The sequence below is a fragment of the Phyllobates terribilis genome, unplaced genomic scaffold, assembly GCF_046119375.1.
Source record: "Phyllobates terribilis strain yellow unplaced genomic scaffold, ASM4611937v1 Scaffold_11__3_contigs__length_659146591, whole genome shotgun sequence".
Classification (NCBI taxonomy): domain Eukaryota; kingdom Metazoa; phylum Chordata; class Amphibia; order Anura; family Dendrobatidae; genus Phyllobates; species Phyllobates terribilis.
In genome coordinates, this window is record NW_027362771.1 from 569,380,397 (window position 1) to 569,395,275 (window position 14,879).

The 14,879-nt window shown below is 39.6% G+C and overlaps 1 protein-coding gene across 2 annotated transcripts in view; it reads left to right on the plus strand.

The window, feature by feature from the left end:
- The window catches only part of OLFM2 (olfactomedin 2), a 470,277-nt gene that overhangs the window by 391,902 nt on the left and 63,496 nt on the right, over nt 1–14,879 (plus strand). For both annotated transcript variants that reach the window (XM_073654168.1, XM_073654169.1), the window contains exon 5: nt 5,483–5,589. In XM_073654168.1, coding sequence (XP_073510269.1) covers nt 5,483–5,589 — 107 coding nt within the window. The remainder of the gene's footprint in view (nt 1–5,482; nt 5,590–14,879) is intronic.

Here is a 14,879-nt window from a genome sequence, read left to right on the forward strand (position 1 = left end):
TGGCGGACACCGACAGATAGGGAGCGAGATGAGGAGGTGGTGTGTGAGTGAGAGACACTGAATGTCTAGTCTGAATGAAACTAATCTCTGGCTAAAGCAAACAAGGGAGGGTCAGCTCACCTAAAGACAAGATCCAATATACACAGAACCTCATAGCATAGCAAATCAAAAATGGAAAAATGGAAAAAATCCAGCAAAATTACTCCTTAAAAAATGTTTAATGAATATGCCAAAAAGCCTTCATTATAATTACTCCATCACCATTTAAAAAGCAGATGCGTTTAAGCCTTTACTCATTCTCTGGCTACAGACGTCACCAGTTCAGCTGATAACATTTTGTTTTGATGTACAGTACAGACCAAAAGTTTGGACACACCTTCTCATTTAAAGATTTTTCTGTATTTTAATGAGTATGAAAATTGTACATTCACACTGAAGGCATCAAAGCTATGAATTAACACATGTGGAATTATATAGTTAACAAAAAAGTGTGAAACAACTGATAATATGTCTTATATTCTAGGTTCTTCAAAGTAGCCACCTTTTGCTTTGATGACTGCTTTGCACACTCTTGGCATTCTCTTGATGAGCTTCAATAGGTAGTCACCGGAAATGGTCTTCCAACAATCTTGAAGAAGTTCCCATAGATGCTTAGCACTTGTTGGCCCTTTTGCCTTCACTCTGCGGTCCAGCTCACCCCAAACCATCTCGATTTCGTTCAGGTCTGGTGACTGTGGAGGCCAGGTCATCTGGCGTAGCACCCCATCACTCTCCTTCTTGGTTAAATAACCCTTACACAGCCTGGAGGTGTGTTTGGGGTCATTGTCCTGTTGAAAAATAAATGATGGTCCAACTAAAAGCAAACCGGATGGAATAGCATGCCGCTGCAAGATGCTTTGGTAGCCATGCTGGTTCAGTATGCCTTCAATTTTGAATAAATCCCCAACAGTGTCACCAGAAAAGCACCCCCACACCATCACACCTCCTCCTCCATGCTTCACGGTGGGAACCAGGCATGTAGAGTCCATCCATTCACCTTTTCTGAGTCGCACAAAGACACGGTGGTTGGAACCAAAGATCTCAAATTTGGACTCATCAGACCAAAGCACAGATTTCCACTGGTCTAATGTCCATTCCTTGTGTTCTTTAGCCCAAACAAGTCTCTTCTGCTTGTTGCCTGTCCTTAGCAGTAGTTTCCTAGCAGCTATTTTACCATGAAGGCCTGCTGCACAAAGTCTCCTCTTAACAGTTGTTGAAGAGATGTGCCTGCTGCTAGAAGTCTGTGAGGCATTGACCTGGTCGCTAATCTGTGCTGCTGTTAACCTGCGATTTCTGAGGCTGGTGACTCGGATAAACTTATCCTCAGAAGCAGAGGTGACTCTTGGTCTTCCTTTCCTGAGGCGGTCCTCATGTGAGCCAGTTTCTTTGTAGCGCTTGATGGTATTTGCAACTGCACTTGGGGACACTTTCAAAGTTTGCCCAATTTTTCGCACTGATTGACCTTCATTTCTTAAAGTAATGATGGCAACTCGTTTTTCTTTACTTAGCTGCTTTTTTCTTGCCATAATACAAATTCTAACAGTCTATTCAGTAGGACTATCAGCTGCGTATCCACTAGACTTCTGAACAACACAACTGATGGGCCCAACCCCACTTATAAGGCAGGAAATCCCACTTATTGAACCTGACAGGGCACACCTGTGAAGTGAAGACCATTTCCGGTGACTACCTCTTGAAGCTCATCAAGAGAATGCCAAGAGTGTGCAAAGCAGTCATCAAAGCAAAAGGTGGCTACTTTGAAGAACCTAGAATATAAGACATATTTTCAGCTGTTTCACACTTTTTTGTTAACTATATATTTCAACATGTGTTAATTCATAGTTTTGATGCATTCAGTGTGAATGTACAATTTTCATAGTCCTGTAAATACAGAAAAATCTTTAAATGAGATGGTGTGTCCAAACTTTTGTTCTGTACTGTAACTTCATTAGACTTTCAATGATCCAGTAAAGCCTTGACATGGCTTCACTGGAACTGGAAGAATGCAGATCACCTGAGGTGGAGGAACCATTGTCTGGGGAGTGTTGTGTACTGGAAAGATTATTATTACTACTTTATTTTTAAGTTGTCTTTAAACATTTTTAGGTGACTGGACAACTCCTTAACTTTAGTCAAAGGTGTTGTGACCGACCGTATCACTGAATCCTCACTATCTTGGCCATGCTTCTCGATCCCAGCCAGCCTCTGTTTTATCTGCTGCAGTGATGCAATGCCTACACAATCTATAAGTTCTTCATCCAATCACTGGCCCCATAGGCGACCAGAATGGTGACAACACATCACCACTAAAGGCAATGATTGGTTACAATGGTCACATATCATGTCAAAGCAGCATCTCTGGAACTGGGAACCCAGAGACTGGTTGGGACCAAGGAAGTGTTGGAATAGGAACAGCAAGGAATTTTTTAAGGTGTATAGGTTGCTTTAGGTGGCTGGACAATTCCTTTAATTACAGTCACAGGTTGTATGTGTGATTAAGTCTTAAAAGAAGTCAAATATTCATTAACAAAACACAGATGTGATGTATTTTACCCTCTCGGTGTCAAGCTAACAATTTTAGATTTCGTGTTAAACAGATTTCGTCGAGCCATTGTTTATACCCATCAGACCACATTAAATTCACATCAACTGATTGTTACTTTCTAAAATAAAAAGCCCAGGTCAAGCTCCACAAAAACCCTTTTTTTAGCAAGCAATTCAGAGAAACATCAAATATTAATATGATAAAAGTAGATTATTTTTTTATGCGCTACCCAGCTGGAAATAAACCCACTAGAGCAAGGTCTGAGTTAATTGGATGGCAGAAACTCAAATAATATGATTTGAATGTAGGAGTATTTAAAAACAAGCATATTAATTGGTTTTATATATGAGACCATTCCAAGGGTCATGGGTTACTGTTGACTGTGCCAGGTCGAGAGAGATCATTGGTCACTTACAAAGTACCACTATTTTTTTTAGGGCTCGGAGTTATAAAATGCATAAAGTAATAGCCCGGAAGATAGGACTATTACTGGTTATTGCTGAGGTGTTGATGCTGAGTGCAGGAAATTACTTTAAATACTCAAGGGTAATGTATAATTAAATTCCTGCGAACATGTGTTCATAAACCATGAATTCACATGTTGGTGCTTGGAGTTCTAATTTCAACATTTCACTGTTCATTAGGAAGATATACTGATTATCTATGTTTTTGAGATATATGACATAGACCCCGTTAGTACCCCTCCCTTGTAGGCTTGTAGTCTCGGGGGAAGCTGGCTGACCCAATGAAGAATAAAGCAATGGGGGAGATTTCTTAAAACTAGTACAAGGGAAAAGGTTGCCAGTTGGCCATTGCAACTGTTTAAATTAGTTCTCATTTTTCAAAGGCCTCCTACCTCTTTGCCTTTGGTCTCCTTTGATGCACCCTCTACAGCTATGCATCTGTATACCGGAAATATAGTCCCCAAGGGCTCTATATACAAATATATATATGAGATCATGGTTTTGTCCAAAAGAAAAGATGCAAAATACAGCAAATCAAAGATCTAGATTTGTAAGCTAAGGTACCAAGCACATATTTTACGTCTACGTGCATGGTGTTGTGGAGTGCCGCAACATGGTGTTTATAGGCTCAAATGGTGCTTTATTGTACCTTTGTATGTCTATAGTTTCACATAAAAGTGTTACATGTCCCAACTGATGATGTATATCTGAAACATTGCATCTAGGGAAGATTAACCCTGTAATATGGCATCTGTTGGAGCAGTAGATGACAGTAATCAGAGTACCCTTGGCTTCATAGTAAAGTATTTTGCTCCGTGTGCCTCCAAACAGCCTCCTGTAATGAAATTCCCTACAAATGATTTAATTTCTCCATAGAAAGAGACCAGCAAGACTTGTATAATAGTTATAGGGGAGCTGGGATAATTAATTCAAGATATATAAAACCTAATATACTAATAAAGACATAGAATGCTAAGACGTACTATTTTGAAATTTTTAGTTGCTATCAGAGTAGGTTTACACAACTGTTTTCTCCACATCCGAGAAAATAGGTCCAATTATGCTAATCATACTCTGATCATGCTCTCATCAGAGTTTTATCAAAGTGTGAGCATAGTGTGATCCAATTTTCTTGGATTTGGAGAAGATGGGAAAAAAAATATCCATCTTCTCCATTCTGTCAGTTTGTGAAAATCAGACTGCACTCGGATACCCAATTTTTGGTTGGCTGAGTGTGATCCAAATTTCCGATGCAAATCGTGCATGCTGTGATTTTTTCCTCAGGCAAGCTTTCTTTTGACACGTGCATTGCCCCATAGAATAACATTGATCCAAGTGCAATCCGATGTTTTGTTGGGTCGTAGTCAGACCAAAAATATGGTTGCTTGCACGAGCCCTTAGATTAAGGAAGGAGCTAATGTCTACAAGTCTTACCAAATCTCATAGGGTGTGGTAATTTTCAGGAGTATACACTGAAACAAATACGTGTTGAGGGGTGTGATAAAGCTGGGTGGATACGGGGCTTGTCTTTACTTATTAAGTAGCTGTGTATTCTGATATTTGCTACCATGTAAGAAACGTCAACATTTATGCACGGTATGACTACATTCATAAAGGGTATAATTAAGCAGATGTTTCAGATTTTCTTTGGAGAGCTTTGGAAATCACGTGCCTGTGTGTTTCTTTGGCTGTCACCAGTGCCATAAAATGAATCCCAGAAACTTTTAGGTTGGAATTAGAACTTACGCCTTTAGTTTTCCCTAGCAATACTGTGGTGACTTTTGTGGTTGATATCCATATTAAAAGAAAGTAGGTAGGAGAAAGAGCATTGCCAATGCCAGCCACAGTGCCCAAAGTAGCAACCACATAATCACTCTAGGATCAACCAAAGATCCTCTAGATACAATTGCCTATTCCATCTTCATGCCGTAAGGTTTAAAGAGAAATATTTTCTTGTTCCTGGGACATTTTTAACAAAAGAATAATCTTCTAGATTCAACAATCATTGATCACTTTGTCCAGACAGTAGAATGGGACCATCCTTATGATTCTGAGGAATCCATTTCATCGTCTGGATGGGAATACTACAGTATCTTGCTAATAATGATATTCTGTTTCTAAACTGATAATTTGATAACCGTGATAACCTATTGGTCACATGGACTGGGACATTTCTCTTATATTGACCACTCACATGGATGTGGCTACCAATTGGTAAAGGTTGGATAGGGGAGCATGATAAAGTAACCCCTAAAAGGACTATCAGAGAAGGTATGATGCAACCAAAAGATATTTTGTGAAATGTAAAGAGTAGACTATGTAGTGTTAAAAAGAATAGACCAGGAATCATTTCCCTCCTATTGTCTAGAACTGTAAAATCTTGTTCTACAGAGTTACTCATTCCAACTGCCTTTATATCCCTTTGCAATTTCAGGTTGTGGAAAACTCACAGGCGTCAGTAACCCAATCACGATACGCGCCTCGGGGTCTAGGTTTGGGTCGTGGATGACGGATACTATGGCTCCCAGTTCGGATAATAGGGTGAGTCATCAGATATATGCTTTAAAGCTCAAATGTGTTATTTTAACTACATTTCTCTAATCTTTTGGCTACAGAAAGCCAAGGGCTATGAAACTAACTGCAAAATAAGGATCAAGTAACGAGGAGTTATGGTTGTTCATGATGAAAGTTGTCTTCTAAGAACAGAATGAAGTCTACTAAGTACAAACCATTAGGCTATTAAGTTGTCTCAGTGTGAAAGTGCAGTCTTCGTGACTTATTGCATGTTTTCCTCTTTTCGCTGGTGCAATGTGTAATGTTGAAATAAGTTGTAATAGGTTTTTATCCTGCTATTTTTCTCCTTTATTAGAATCAAAACAGCAGTAGTACTTCAGATCATGTAATAATTTGTTGGGTACTGTGCTATACTGCATGGCCCTGGGCCCTTGGAGAAAATTTCTGTAGATAGAGGTATTTGGATTGGGAATATTGAGAAAAAGCTGTGCTAGATTATTATTATTTGTTTTACAAAAAATTAGTTGAAGGGGTCGTAAAACATAGTTGAACAAATTCATAGTTTTCACCAGCTTGGAACCAGCAATTTTCACTTTTTGGCGTAAGAAGCTTCTTTCTAATCCAGAGTGGAAAGTTACGAGAGACATGAACCATGTAGAATTGATTGAATCAGGACAGATGATATATCCTCTCAAGTTTGGAACTTAAAGGAGTATTCCTATCTCTACCTTTCCATAGGAAATGCCGTAAATGTCTAAAGGCGTAGCTCCCGCCTTCCTTGTTAATAAATAGGTGGTCTTACATGCCATAGGTACATAATTAGATATCAATAAAAGGCTACATGGAAGTGATATGGACAGAAGCCAAAGTGGTAGGGATTTGAATTCATGTTTTGATAGATGTGATCAAAGTCGTATTGAATAATTATTCATTTGTTGCATAATTTCTGCTTTTGTTTAATGGGATATGATGATGTATGGATGTCGAAGTATGAAATCTACGAAACTCCAAGAATGGTCTACCATTTATTATTACAATAAAAACAGAAAAGGGATTCAATCCTCCTTAACCCCTCCCTGACATGCGCTATATATATTTACTGCTCCGTGGGAGCTGTGTTCCCACAAATCGGTGCCGTGATCACGTGGGCTCACACTGAGCTCCACCATGATCGTGTGCGGGTGTCAGTTCTATGTGAGAGCTGACACCAAGAAGCAATGCCTACGATCAGTGCTAGCACCGATCATGGGCGTTTAACCCCTGTAATGCCGCTGTCAATAGTGACAGTAACATCGCAGGGCGTCACAAAGGGAGTAAACAATGCAATGCGATCGTGTTGTGCTGATGGCCTCCATGCTAACCCCCGGTCCCAAGATGGCCGCAGGGTCCTTCAGGAAGGTGACCTGTCAGCGCCTGCTCAGAGAGCAGGAGTTGAGACGCATCCTTACTGCCTGTCAGACGTTGTTCTGATGCTCTGCAGTGCAGAAGCATCGCAGAGTATTGGATCAGCGATCATGGTAGGGAAAGTTGATGTCCCATCCTGCAACAATGTGAAACAGTAAAAAAAAAACGTTTAGAAAAATTATAAAAATATGAGAAAAAAAAATCACAAAAGAAAGAACAAAAAAAAAAGAATAAATATTAATCCAATAAATACATTTATCTGTATAAAAAAAAAGTACACATTTGGTATTGCCGCGTAAAACTGTCTCACTAGTTAACCCTTTCAGTGAACACGGTAAAAAAAATAAATGAAAAACAAGCAAAAAACTATGCTTTATTATCCTACTGTTGGACAAAAAGTGGATCAAAACATGATCAAAATGACAAATATAAATAAAAATAGTATAGCTGAAAACGTCATCATGTCCCGCAAAAAACAAGCTGCAGTACAGCTCAGTCAGCAGAAAGATAAAAAAGTTGCAGATCTCAGAATAAAGCGATGCAAAAATAATTATTTTTTCTCTAAAATAGCTTTTATTGTGTAAAAGCGCCAAAACATAAAAAAAACTATATAAATGTGGTAGCACTGTAATCGTACTGACCTGTAGAATAAAGCTGCCTTATCAATTTTACCACACGCGGAACGGCATAAGAAAAATCCTCAAAAAACTATTCCTGAGTAGCTGGGTTTTGTTCATTCTCCCTCCCAAAAAAAACTGAATAAAAAGTGATCAAAAGATGTCATTTGCCTAAAAATGGTACCAATAAAAACTCAACTCATCCTACAAAAGACAAGCTGCTACATGACTCTGTTGGCAGAAATATGGAAAAATTATAGCTCTCAAAATATGGCAAATCAAAAACTTGTTTTTACAATGAAAAGCGTCTTTTAGTGTGTGACAGCTGCCAAGCATAAAAATTAAATATAAATCTGGTATCGCTGTAATCGCAACGACCCGAAGAATAAAGTCATCTAATCACTTACACCGCACGAGGAATGGTACAAAAATAAATAAAACCAATTCTTCACCTTCTGTTGATTTGTTCATTCTGTCTCCCAAAGATCGCAGTAAGGATGGGCGCACATTTATTCTGCGCTCCACGCTGAGCGCTTACACCGAAGTTTCCGTATAAGTCTCTGAAATACGTGATTCAGATGTAAGCCCCGGCGGAAGACTTCCTATAATGAGGCAGATGGCTGCACTGTGGCCGCCGTCTGCCATGTGATCCGGTGGTGCCCATCTTTTTAGGCATGCATAAAAGTGCCATAAGCCACAGCTTTGTGCACTTCTGAAAAGAAGCACACTGCTGAACAGAGGCCAGATGGAGTCCAGAGTAAAGCTGCTGATTCATTATAATGAATGGATCCCTTGGGAGTTTCATCTGAATCTGGAGATTTAGAAGGAAACCCCGTTATAAGTGCTCAGCGTAGAATGCTGGATAAATGTGATCCCAAATGTTATGTAAAATGTTCCCAATAAAAGCTTCAACTCCATTCACAAAAAAGCAAGTCCTCACTCAGGTTCGTCATGTGTTAACGGAAATATAGAGGGCTTCCCCGTTACTGGTAGCACAAAGGCTTTGGAAAAATGAAATGGCTCCTCGCCCTTCAAAAGAAATCCAGCAAATTTTGCGCTCCCAACTCCAATTGTCCCCCTCCCTTCTGAGCCCCACAGTGTGCCTAAACCGCAGTGAACGTCCACATGTTTGGCATTCCTGTAGCGATGAGAGCCTGTCTAATTTACGGGTGCATGTTTCCAGAAGCATGATCTAGGCACAACATACTGGTCACTACAACGTACTAGTCACTACAGTGGCAGTTTGCAAAATTCATTCAGCAGCATCCACTGCTGCTTGTTTCTGAAAAACACCCATGGAGTCAAATTCATCACTAAACCTGTAGATAAATTCACAAAGGGGTATAATTTGAAAAATGGGGTCACTTGAGGGGGATTCTGTTCTTCTAGCACGTAGGGGCTCTGTATATAGAGTCTGCAAACTATTATAGGAAAATCTGCACTCCAGGAGGCAAAAAGCAATCTGTCCCTCCCGAGTCTCGCCATATAGCTACGCCGTACTGCACTGCCACATATAGGGTATTTCTACATTCAGCAGAAATTGTGGGACAAATTTTGGTGCCATTTTTACCCATTTCCCAGTGTGAAAATGTAAAATATGGAAATATGGGGCTAAAACAAAATTTTGGAGGTAAAAATGTAAATATTTTTTCTTTACTGCCCAATAGTATAAAATGCTGAAATACCTGTGGTGTCAATATGATCCATGTACCCCTAGATGAATTATGGGGGGTTTGGCTGATCTGGCACCTCCCAGGGGCTCTACTAATGTGACATGGCACCCTCAAATCAGTCCAGCAAAATCTGAACTCCAATATCATGCTTCTTCCCTTCTGAGCTTTGCACTATGCCTCAAAAGTAGTTTTTGACCACATATGGGATACCTGCGTACTCAGGAGAAATTGCAAAATAAATATTGTTGTCCATTTTCTTCTGTTACCCTTGTGAAAATGAAAAATTTGGGGCTAAAAAGCATCCTTGCAGGAAAAATTTGATTTTTTTTATTTTTGCGGCTCAACGTTATACACTTTTGTGAAGCACCTGGGGGTTAAAGGTGCTCACTAGACATCTAGATAAATTCCGTGAGGGGTCTAGTTTCCAAAATGATGTCACATGTGGGGGGTTTCCACTATTTAGGCACATCAGGGGTTCTCCAAATGCTACATAGCATCTGCTAATTATTTTAGCAAATTTTGCATTCAAGAAGTCAAATGGCGCTCCTTACCTTCCAAGTCCTGCCCTGCCACCAAACAGTAGTTTTCCTCCACATATTGGGTATCGGCATACTCAGGAAAAATTGCATAACAAACGGCATGGTTCAATTTCTCCTGTTACCCTTATGAAAATGCCAAAATTTGTGGGAAAAAATACATTTTTGTGGGAATAATATGATTTTTATTTTCATGGCTCAGCATTATAAGCTTCTGTGAAGCACCTGGCGGTTCAAGGTGCTCATTACATATCTATACAAGTTCTCTGTGGGATCTAGTTTCCATAATGGTGTCAATTGTGGGGGGTTTCCACTGCTTAGGCACATTAGCGGATCTCCAAACATGCCATGGCGTCCGCTAATTATGCCAGCAAATTTTACATTCAAAAAGTCAAGTGCCACTCATTCCCTTCCAAGACCTGCCAAACAGTGGTTTTCCCACACATATTGGGTATCGGTGTGCTGAAAAGAAATTGTGCAGCACATTTTGGGGTCCATTTTCTCCTGTTAACCTTGTAAAAGGAAAAAAAACTTGGGTCTAAAATAACATTTTTATCAAAAAAATGTTAAATATTTATTTTTTCCTTCCACATGCCAAAAATTAATGTGAAGCACCTGAAGGGTTAATAAACTTATTTAATGTGGTTTTGAACACCTTGAGGGGTGCAGTCTTTAGAATGGTGCACTTTGGGTATTTTCTGTCATATGGATTTCTCAAAGTCACTTCAAATGTGATGTGGTCCCTAAAAAAATGATTTTGTAAATTTTGTTGTAAAATTGAGGAATCGCTGGTCAACTTTTAACCCTTATAAATTCCTAACAAAAAAAATTATGTTTCACAAATTAGGGTGATGTAAAGTAGACATATGGGAAATGTTATTTATTAACTATTTTGTGTGATATGACTCTGATTTAAATGCATAAAAATTAAAAGTTTGAAAATTGCTAAATTTTCACAATTTTCAACAAATTTCCCTTTGTTCACAAATAAATGTAAGTCATATAAAATAAATTTTACCACTATCAAGTATAATATATCACAAGAAAACAGTCTCATAATCACTGGGATCCATTGAAGCATTCCAGTATTATTACCTCATAAACTGATACTGGTCAGAATTAAAAAAATTAGCCTGGTCAGGAAGGAAAAAACAGGCTTCGGGGTGAAAGGGGTGAAGAAATAGTAGGACCAATGGAGAAAAGAAGTGAGAAAGGCTACCTATGTGCAGTGTGAAAAACAGATGTTTGGCTTATAAGAACATGGAGTGATAGGCCCACCTTACATATGATGGTCACAGTTCCACTGAAGACTTATACAAATAGCAGATCTGTAAGCCGACATTGTGTCATGAGATGAGCTTCCAATGGGTTCTCCTTGCAATTGTCTGAGACCCTTCAATATGTAGTGACAACTTTTATTGGACTGCTCAGGTGGACCTATGTATAGAAATAGAAGCTCCCACCATGTATAATTTTCGTGTCAGGTTTAATGAGAAATACAACTTATTTTGGCTCTGTTGTGTAAACCTTCAACCAATATATTAAAGAAGTTGTGCACTACTTTAGATTAATCCCCCAATATATATTCCCCCAGCACCCCTAAGCCTTTTTGTAAATACCTTCCGTTGCAGATAATGCCTGTGAGCGGCGCTATCGGTGGTTGCTAACAGGCATCACGTGACCCCGCGCTGACGTCACAACAAGTGAGGCGTGACTCAGCGTTGGGGTCCCCGCGGTGGCTGCTGAGTTGTGGGCGGGGTTACCCCCACGACACACCCAGCATCCACCACCCGTTTTCCCAATGAATGTGGAGAGGCAAAGCGTGTGGTGGATGCTGGGTGTGACGTGGGGGGGGGGGGTAATCCCGTCTACAGCCTGGCATCCACCTGGAACAAGGAAGAAAAAGACCTCCGGCTGCTGCCAGCATTTGTCGTGACATCAGCGGATGTCAGAGCCGGCTGCGGCCGGAGATCACGTGATGCCTGTGATATCGCCGCTCACAGGCATTATCTGCAATGGAAGGTATGTACAAAAAGGCTTTGGGGCCCTGGGGGATAGATTGGGGGGGTAATCTAAAGAAGTGGATAACCACTTTAAATAGACTTGACACTACTTTTTTATTAGTCTATCCTTAAATATGCCATCAATATCTGATTGGGTTGGTTGGGGTGCGCCATCCAACACCAATCAGCTGTTACAGGCAATGGACATATGTTCTCAGATACTATTGGAACACAGCAGCTTTGTGAAAAAAATATCGTGACCATGACTGGTTACTACAGATCCACCTCCTATCATTTGAATAGGATGTCACACTCCCGCCAATCAGATATTTATGGCCTAACCTAAAGATAGGTCATCGACAAAAAAGTAGTGGCCAGTCTCTTTAAGACCGGATGAAGGCTCATACACTATGCATTTTATTTTTCACCAAAAATGTTCACTCTACATGAATAATATACGTGATGAAAACTTCATTACTAAACATGGGTCCATTGAAGCAGGGTCGATAAAAGTTGTCACTATGTGCCGAAGAGACTCAATAATATTCTTTTCCAACATCACTAACCGTTAACACAACCAAATAAAAATCACTGCTAACTACCCAATTCTTTAAATCTAATAAAGTTACCATATTTCGGAACAATCCACTTGGTAATAGATTTTCATTAATCATTTTACATCAACTATTTACAGTATTAACAGTATATGTTCTTTTTCCATTTGCTTTTACATCAAGTACATGGTTTTGGCCGATTCTTGATTCTTGCTCAATTACCTTTTTGAGCTATTTAGTTTTGAATTTATATTGTATATTTGTTGGTCAGGCTGTTACATTTACAAAATTCCATGCAATGGTTCATTACAATATAAGTACAACGTAAACACATAGTAATGGTGACTTTCTATCACTTGGCCCATTCGGCAGGCTAAAAGCTTTAAACAGACGTTACACTTAACCCCTTTACTACCAAAGGTGGTTTGCACATTAATGACCAGGCCAATTTTTACAATAGTGACCACTGTCATTTTATGAGGTAATAATTCTGGAATGCTTCAAAGGATCCCACTGATTCTGAGATTGTTATTTAGTGACATATTGTACTTCATGATAGTGGTAAAATTTCTTCAATATGATTTGCGTTACTTGGGGGACAAAATCGAAAATTTGGTGAAAATTTTGAAAATTAGCAATTTTCAAACTTTGAATTTTCATGCCCTTAAATCAGAGAGATATGTCACACAAACTAGTTAATAAATAACATTTCCCACAAGTCTACTTTACATACCCACAATTTTTGGAAACAAAATTTGTTTTTGTTAGGAAGTTATAAGGCTTAAAAGTGGACCAGTGATTTCTCATTTTTCCAATAAAATTTACAAAACCATTTTTCAGGGACTACATCACATTTGAAGTGACTTTGAGGAGCCTTTATGACAGAAAATACCAAAAAGTGACACCATTCTAAAAACTGCACCCCTCAATGTGCTCAAAAGAACATTCAAGAAGTTTATTAATCCTTCAGTTGCTTCACAGGAATTAATGGAATGTGGAAGAAAACAATGAACATTTAACTTTTTTTTCACAAAAATGTTACTTTAGACCTAAATATTTTTATTTTTACAAGGGTAACAGGAAAAAATGGACCACTACATTTGTTGGGCAATTTCTCCTGAGCACGCTGATACCCCATATGTGGGGGAAAACTACTGTTTGGGCACATGACAGGGCTCGGAAGGGAAGGAGTACCATTTGAATTTTGAATGTAAAATTTGCTTGAATAATTAGCAAGCAGCATGTCGCATTTGGGGAGCCCTTGATGTGCCTAAACAGCAGAAATCCCCCACAAGTGACACCATTTTGGAAACTAGACCCCTCAAGGAACTTATATAGACGTGTTGTGAGCACTTTGAACCCCCAGGTGATTCACAAAAGTTTATAAAGTAGAGCTGTGAAAATAAGAAAAATCAAACTTTTTCCACAAAAAAATTATCTTTTAGCCCCGATTTTTTTATTTTCACAAGGGTAAGAGGAGAAAATGGACCCCAAAAATTGTTGTGCAATTTATCTTGAGTACGCTGATACCCAATATGTGGGGAAAAAACACTGTTTGGGTGCATGGCAGGGTTCAGAAGAGAAGGAGCACTGTGTGAAGTTTTGAAAGCAAAATTGGCTGGAATCGAAAGCAGACGCCATGTCACATTTGGAGAGCCTCTGATGCGCCTAAACAGTGGAAACCCCCCACAAGTTACCCCATTTTGGAAACTTGACCCCTGAAGTATTTTATCAAGGGGTATAGTGAACATTTTGAACTCAGAGGTACGACACAGAACTTGATAACATTAGGTCATCATATTGACTAAGTTGTCATTAGTCTTGAGCACAAGTGCTCGCTACTTGAGTTTGCATCGGGTACTCGGGTATGCACCAAGTATTGCGGGTGCTCAAGTGACATGCTCGAGTCCCCACCCCACATGTTTCACGGTTGTTAGGCATCCCAAAGAAAACATGCGGAGATGGCCCATGCAAGGCAGACAATCCCCGCATGCTTTTTTTGGCTGTATAACAGCCGAAAAAAAACGAATGGGCCTGAGACTCTAGCATGTCACTCGAGTACACGCGATACTCGGTGCATACCCGATGCAAACTCAAGTAGCGAGCACTTGCTCTCAACACTAATTGCCATATCGTCTTCTTTTTTTTTCTTTACTTTTGAAAAAATCCCAACCCCAACATAACCCTAACCCCAACCGTAATACAACCCCAGCACAACCCTGACCCCAACTCTCATACAACCCTAACCCTTACACTAACCCTAACCCCAATCCTAACCGTAACCCTAATCCTAACCGTAACTCTAATCCCAACCCTAACCCTAACACAACCCTACTCCTAACACAACCTTAACACAACCCTAACCCTAACACAACCCTAACCCTAACACAACTATAATCCTAACCGTTACTCTAATCCTACAGTTTATTTTTTACGCCGTTCCTCGTGTGGTATAAGTGACTAGACTACTTTATTCTTCGCTCTGGTGAGATTGCAGCGATACCAGATTCATATCGGGTTTTTAATTTTG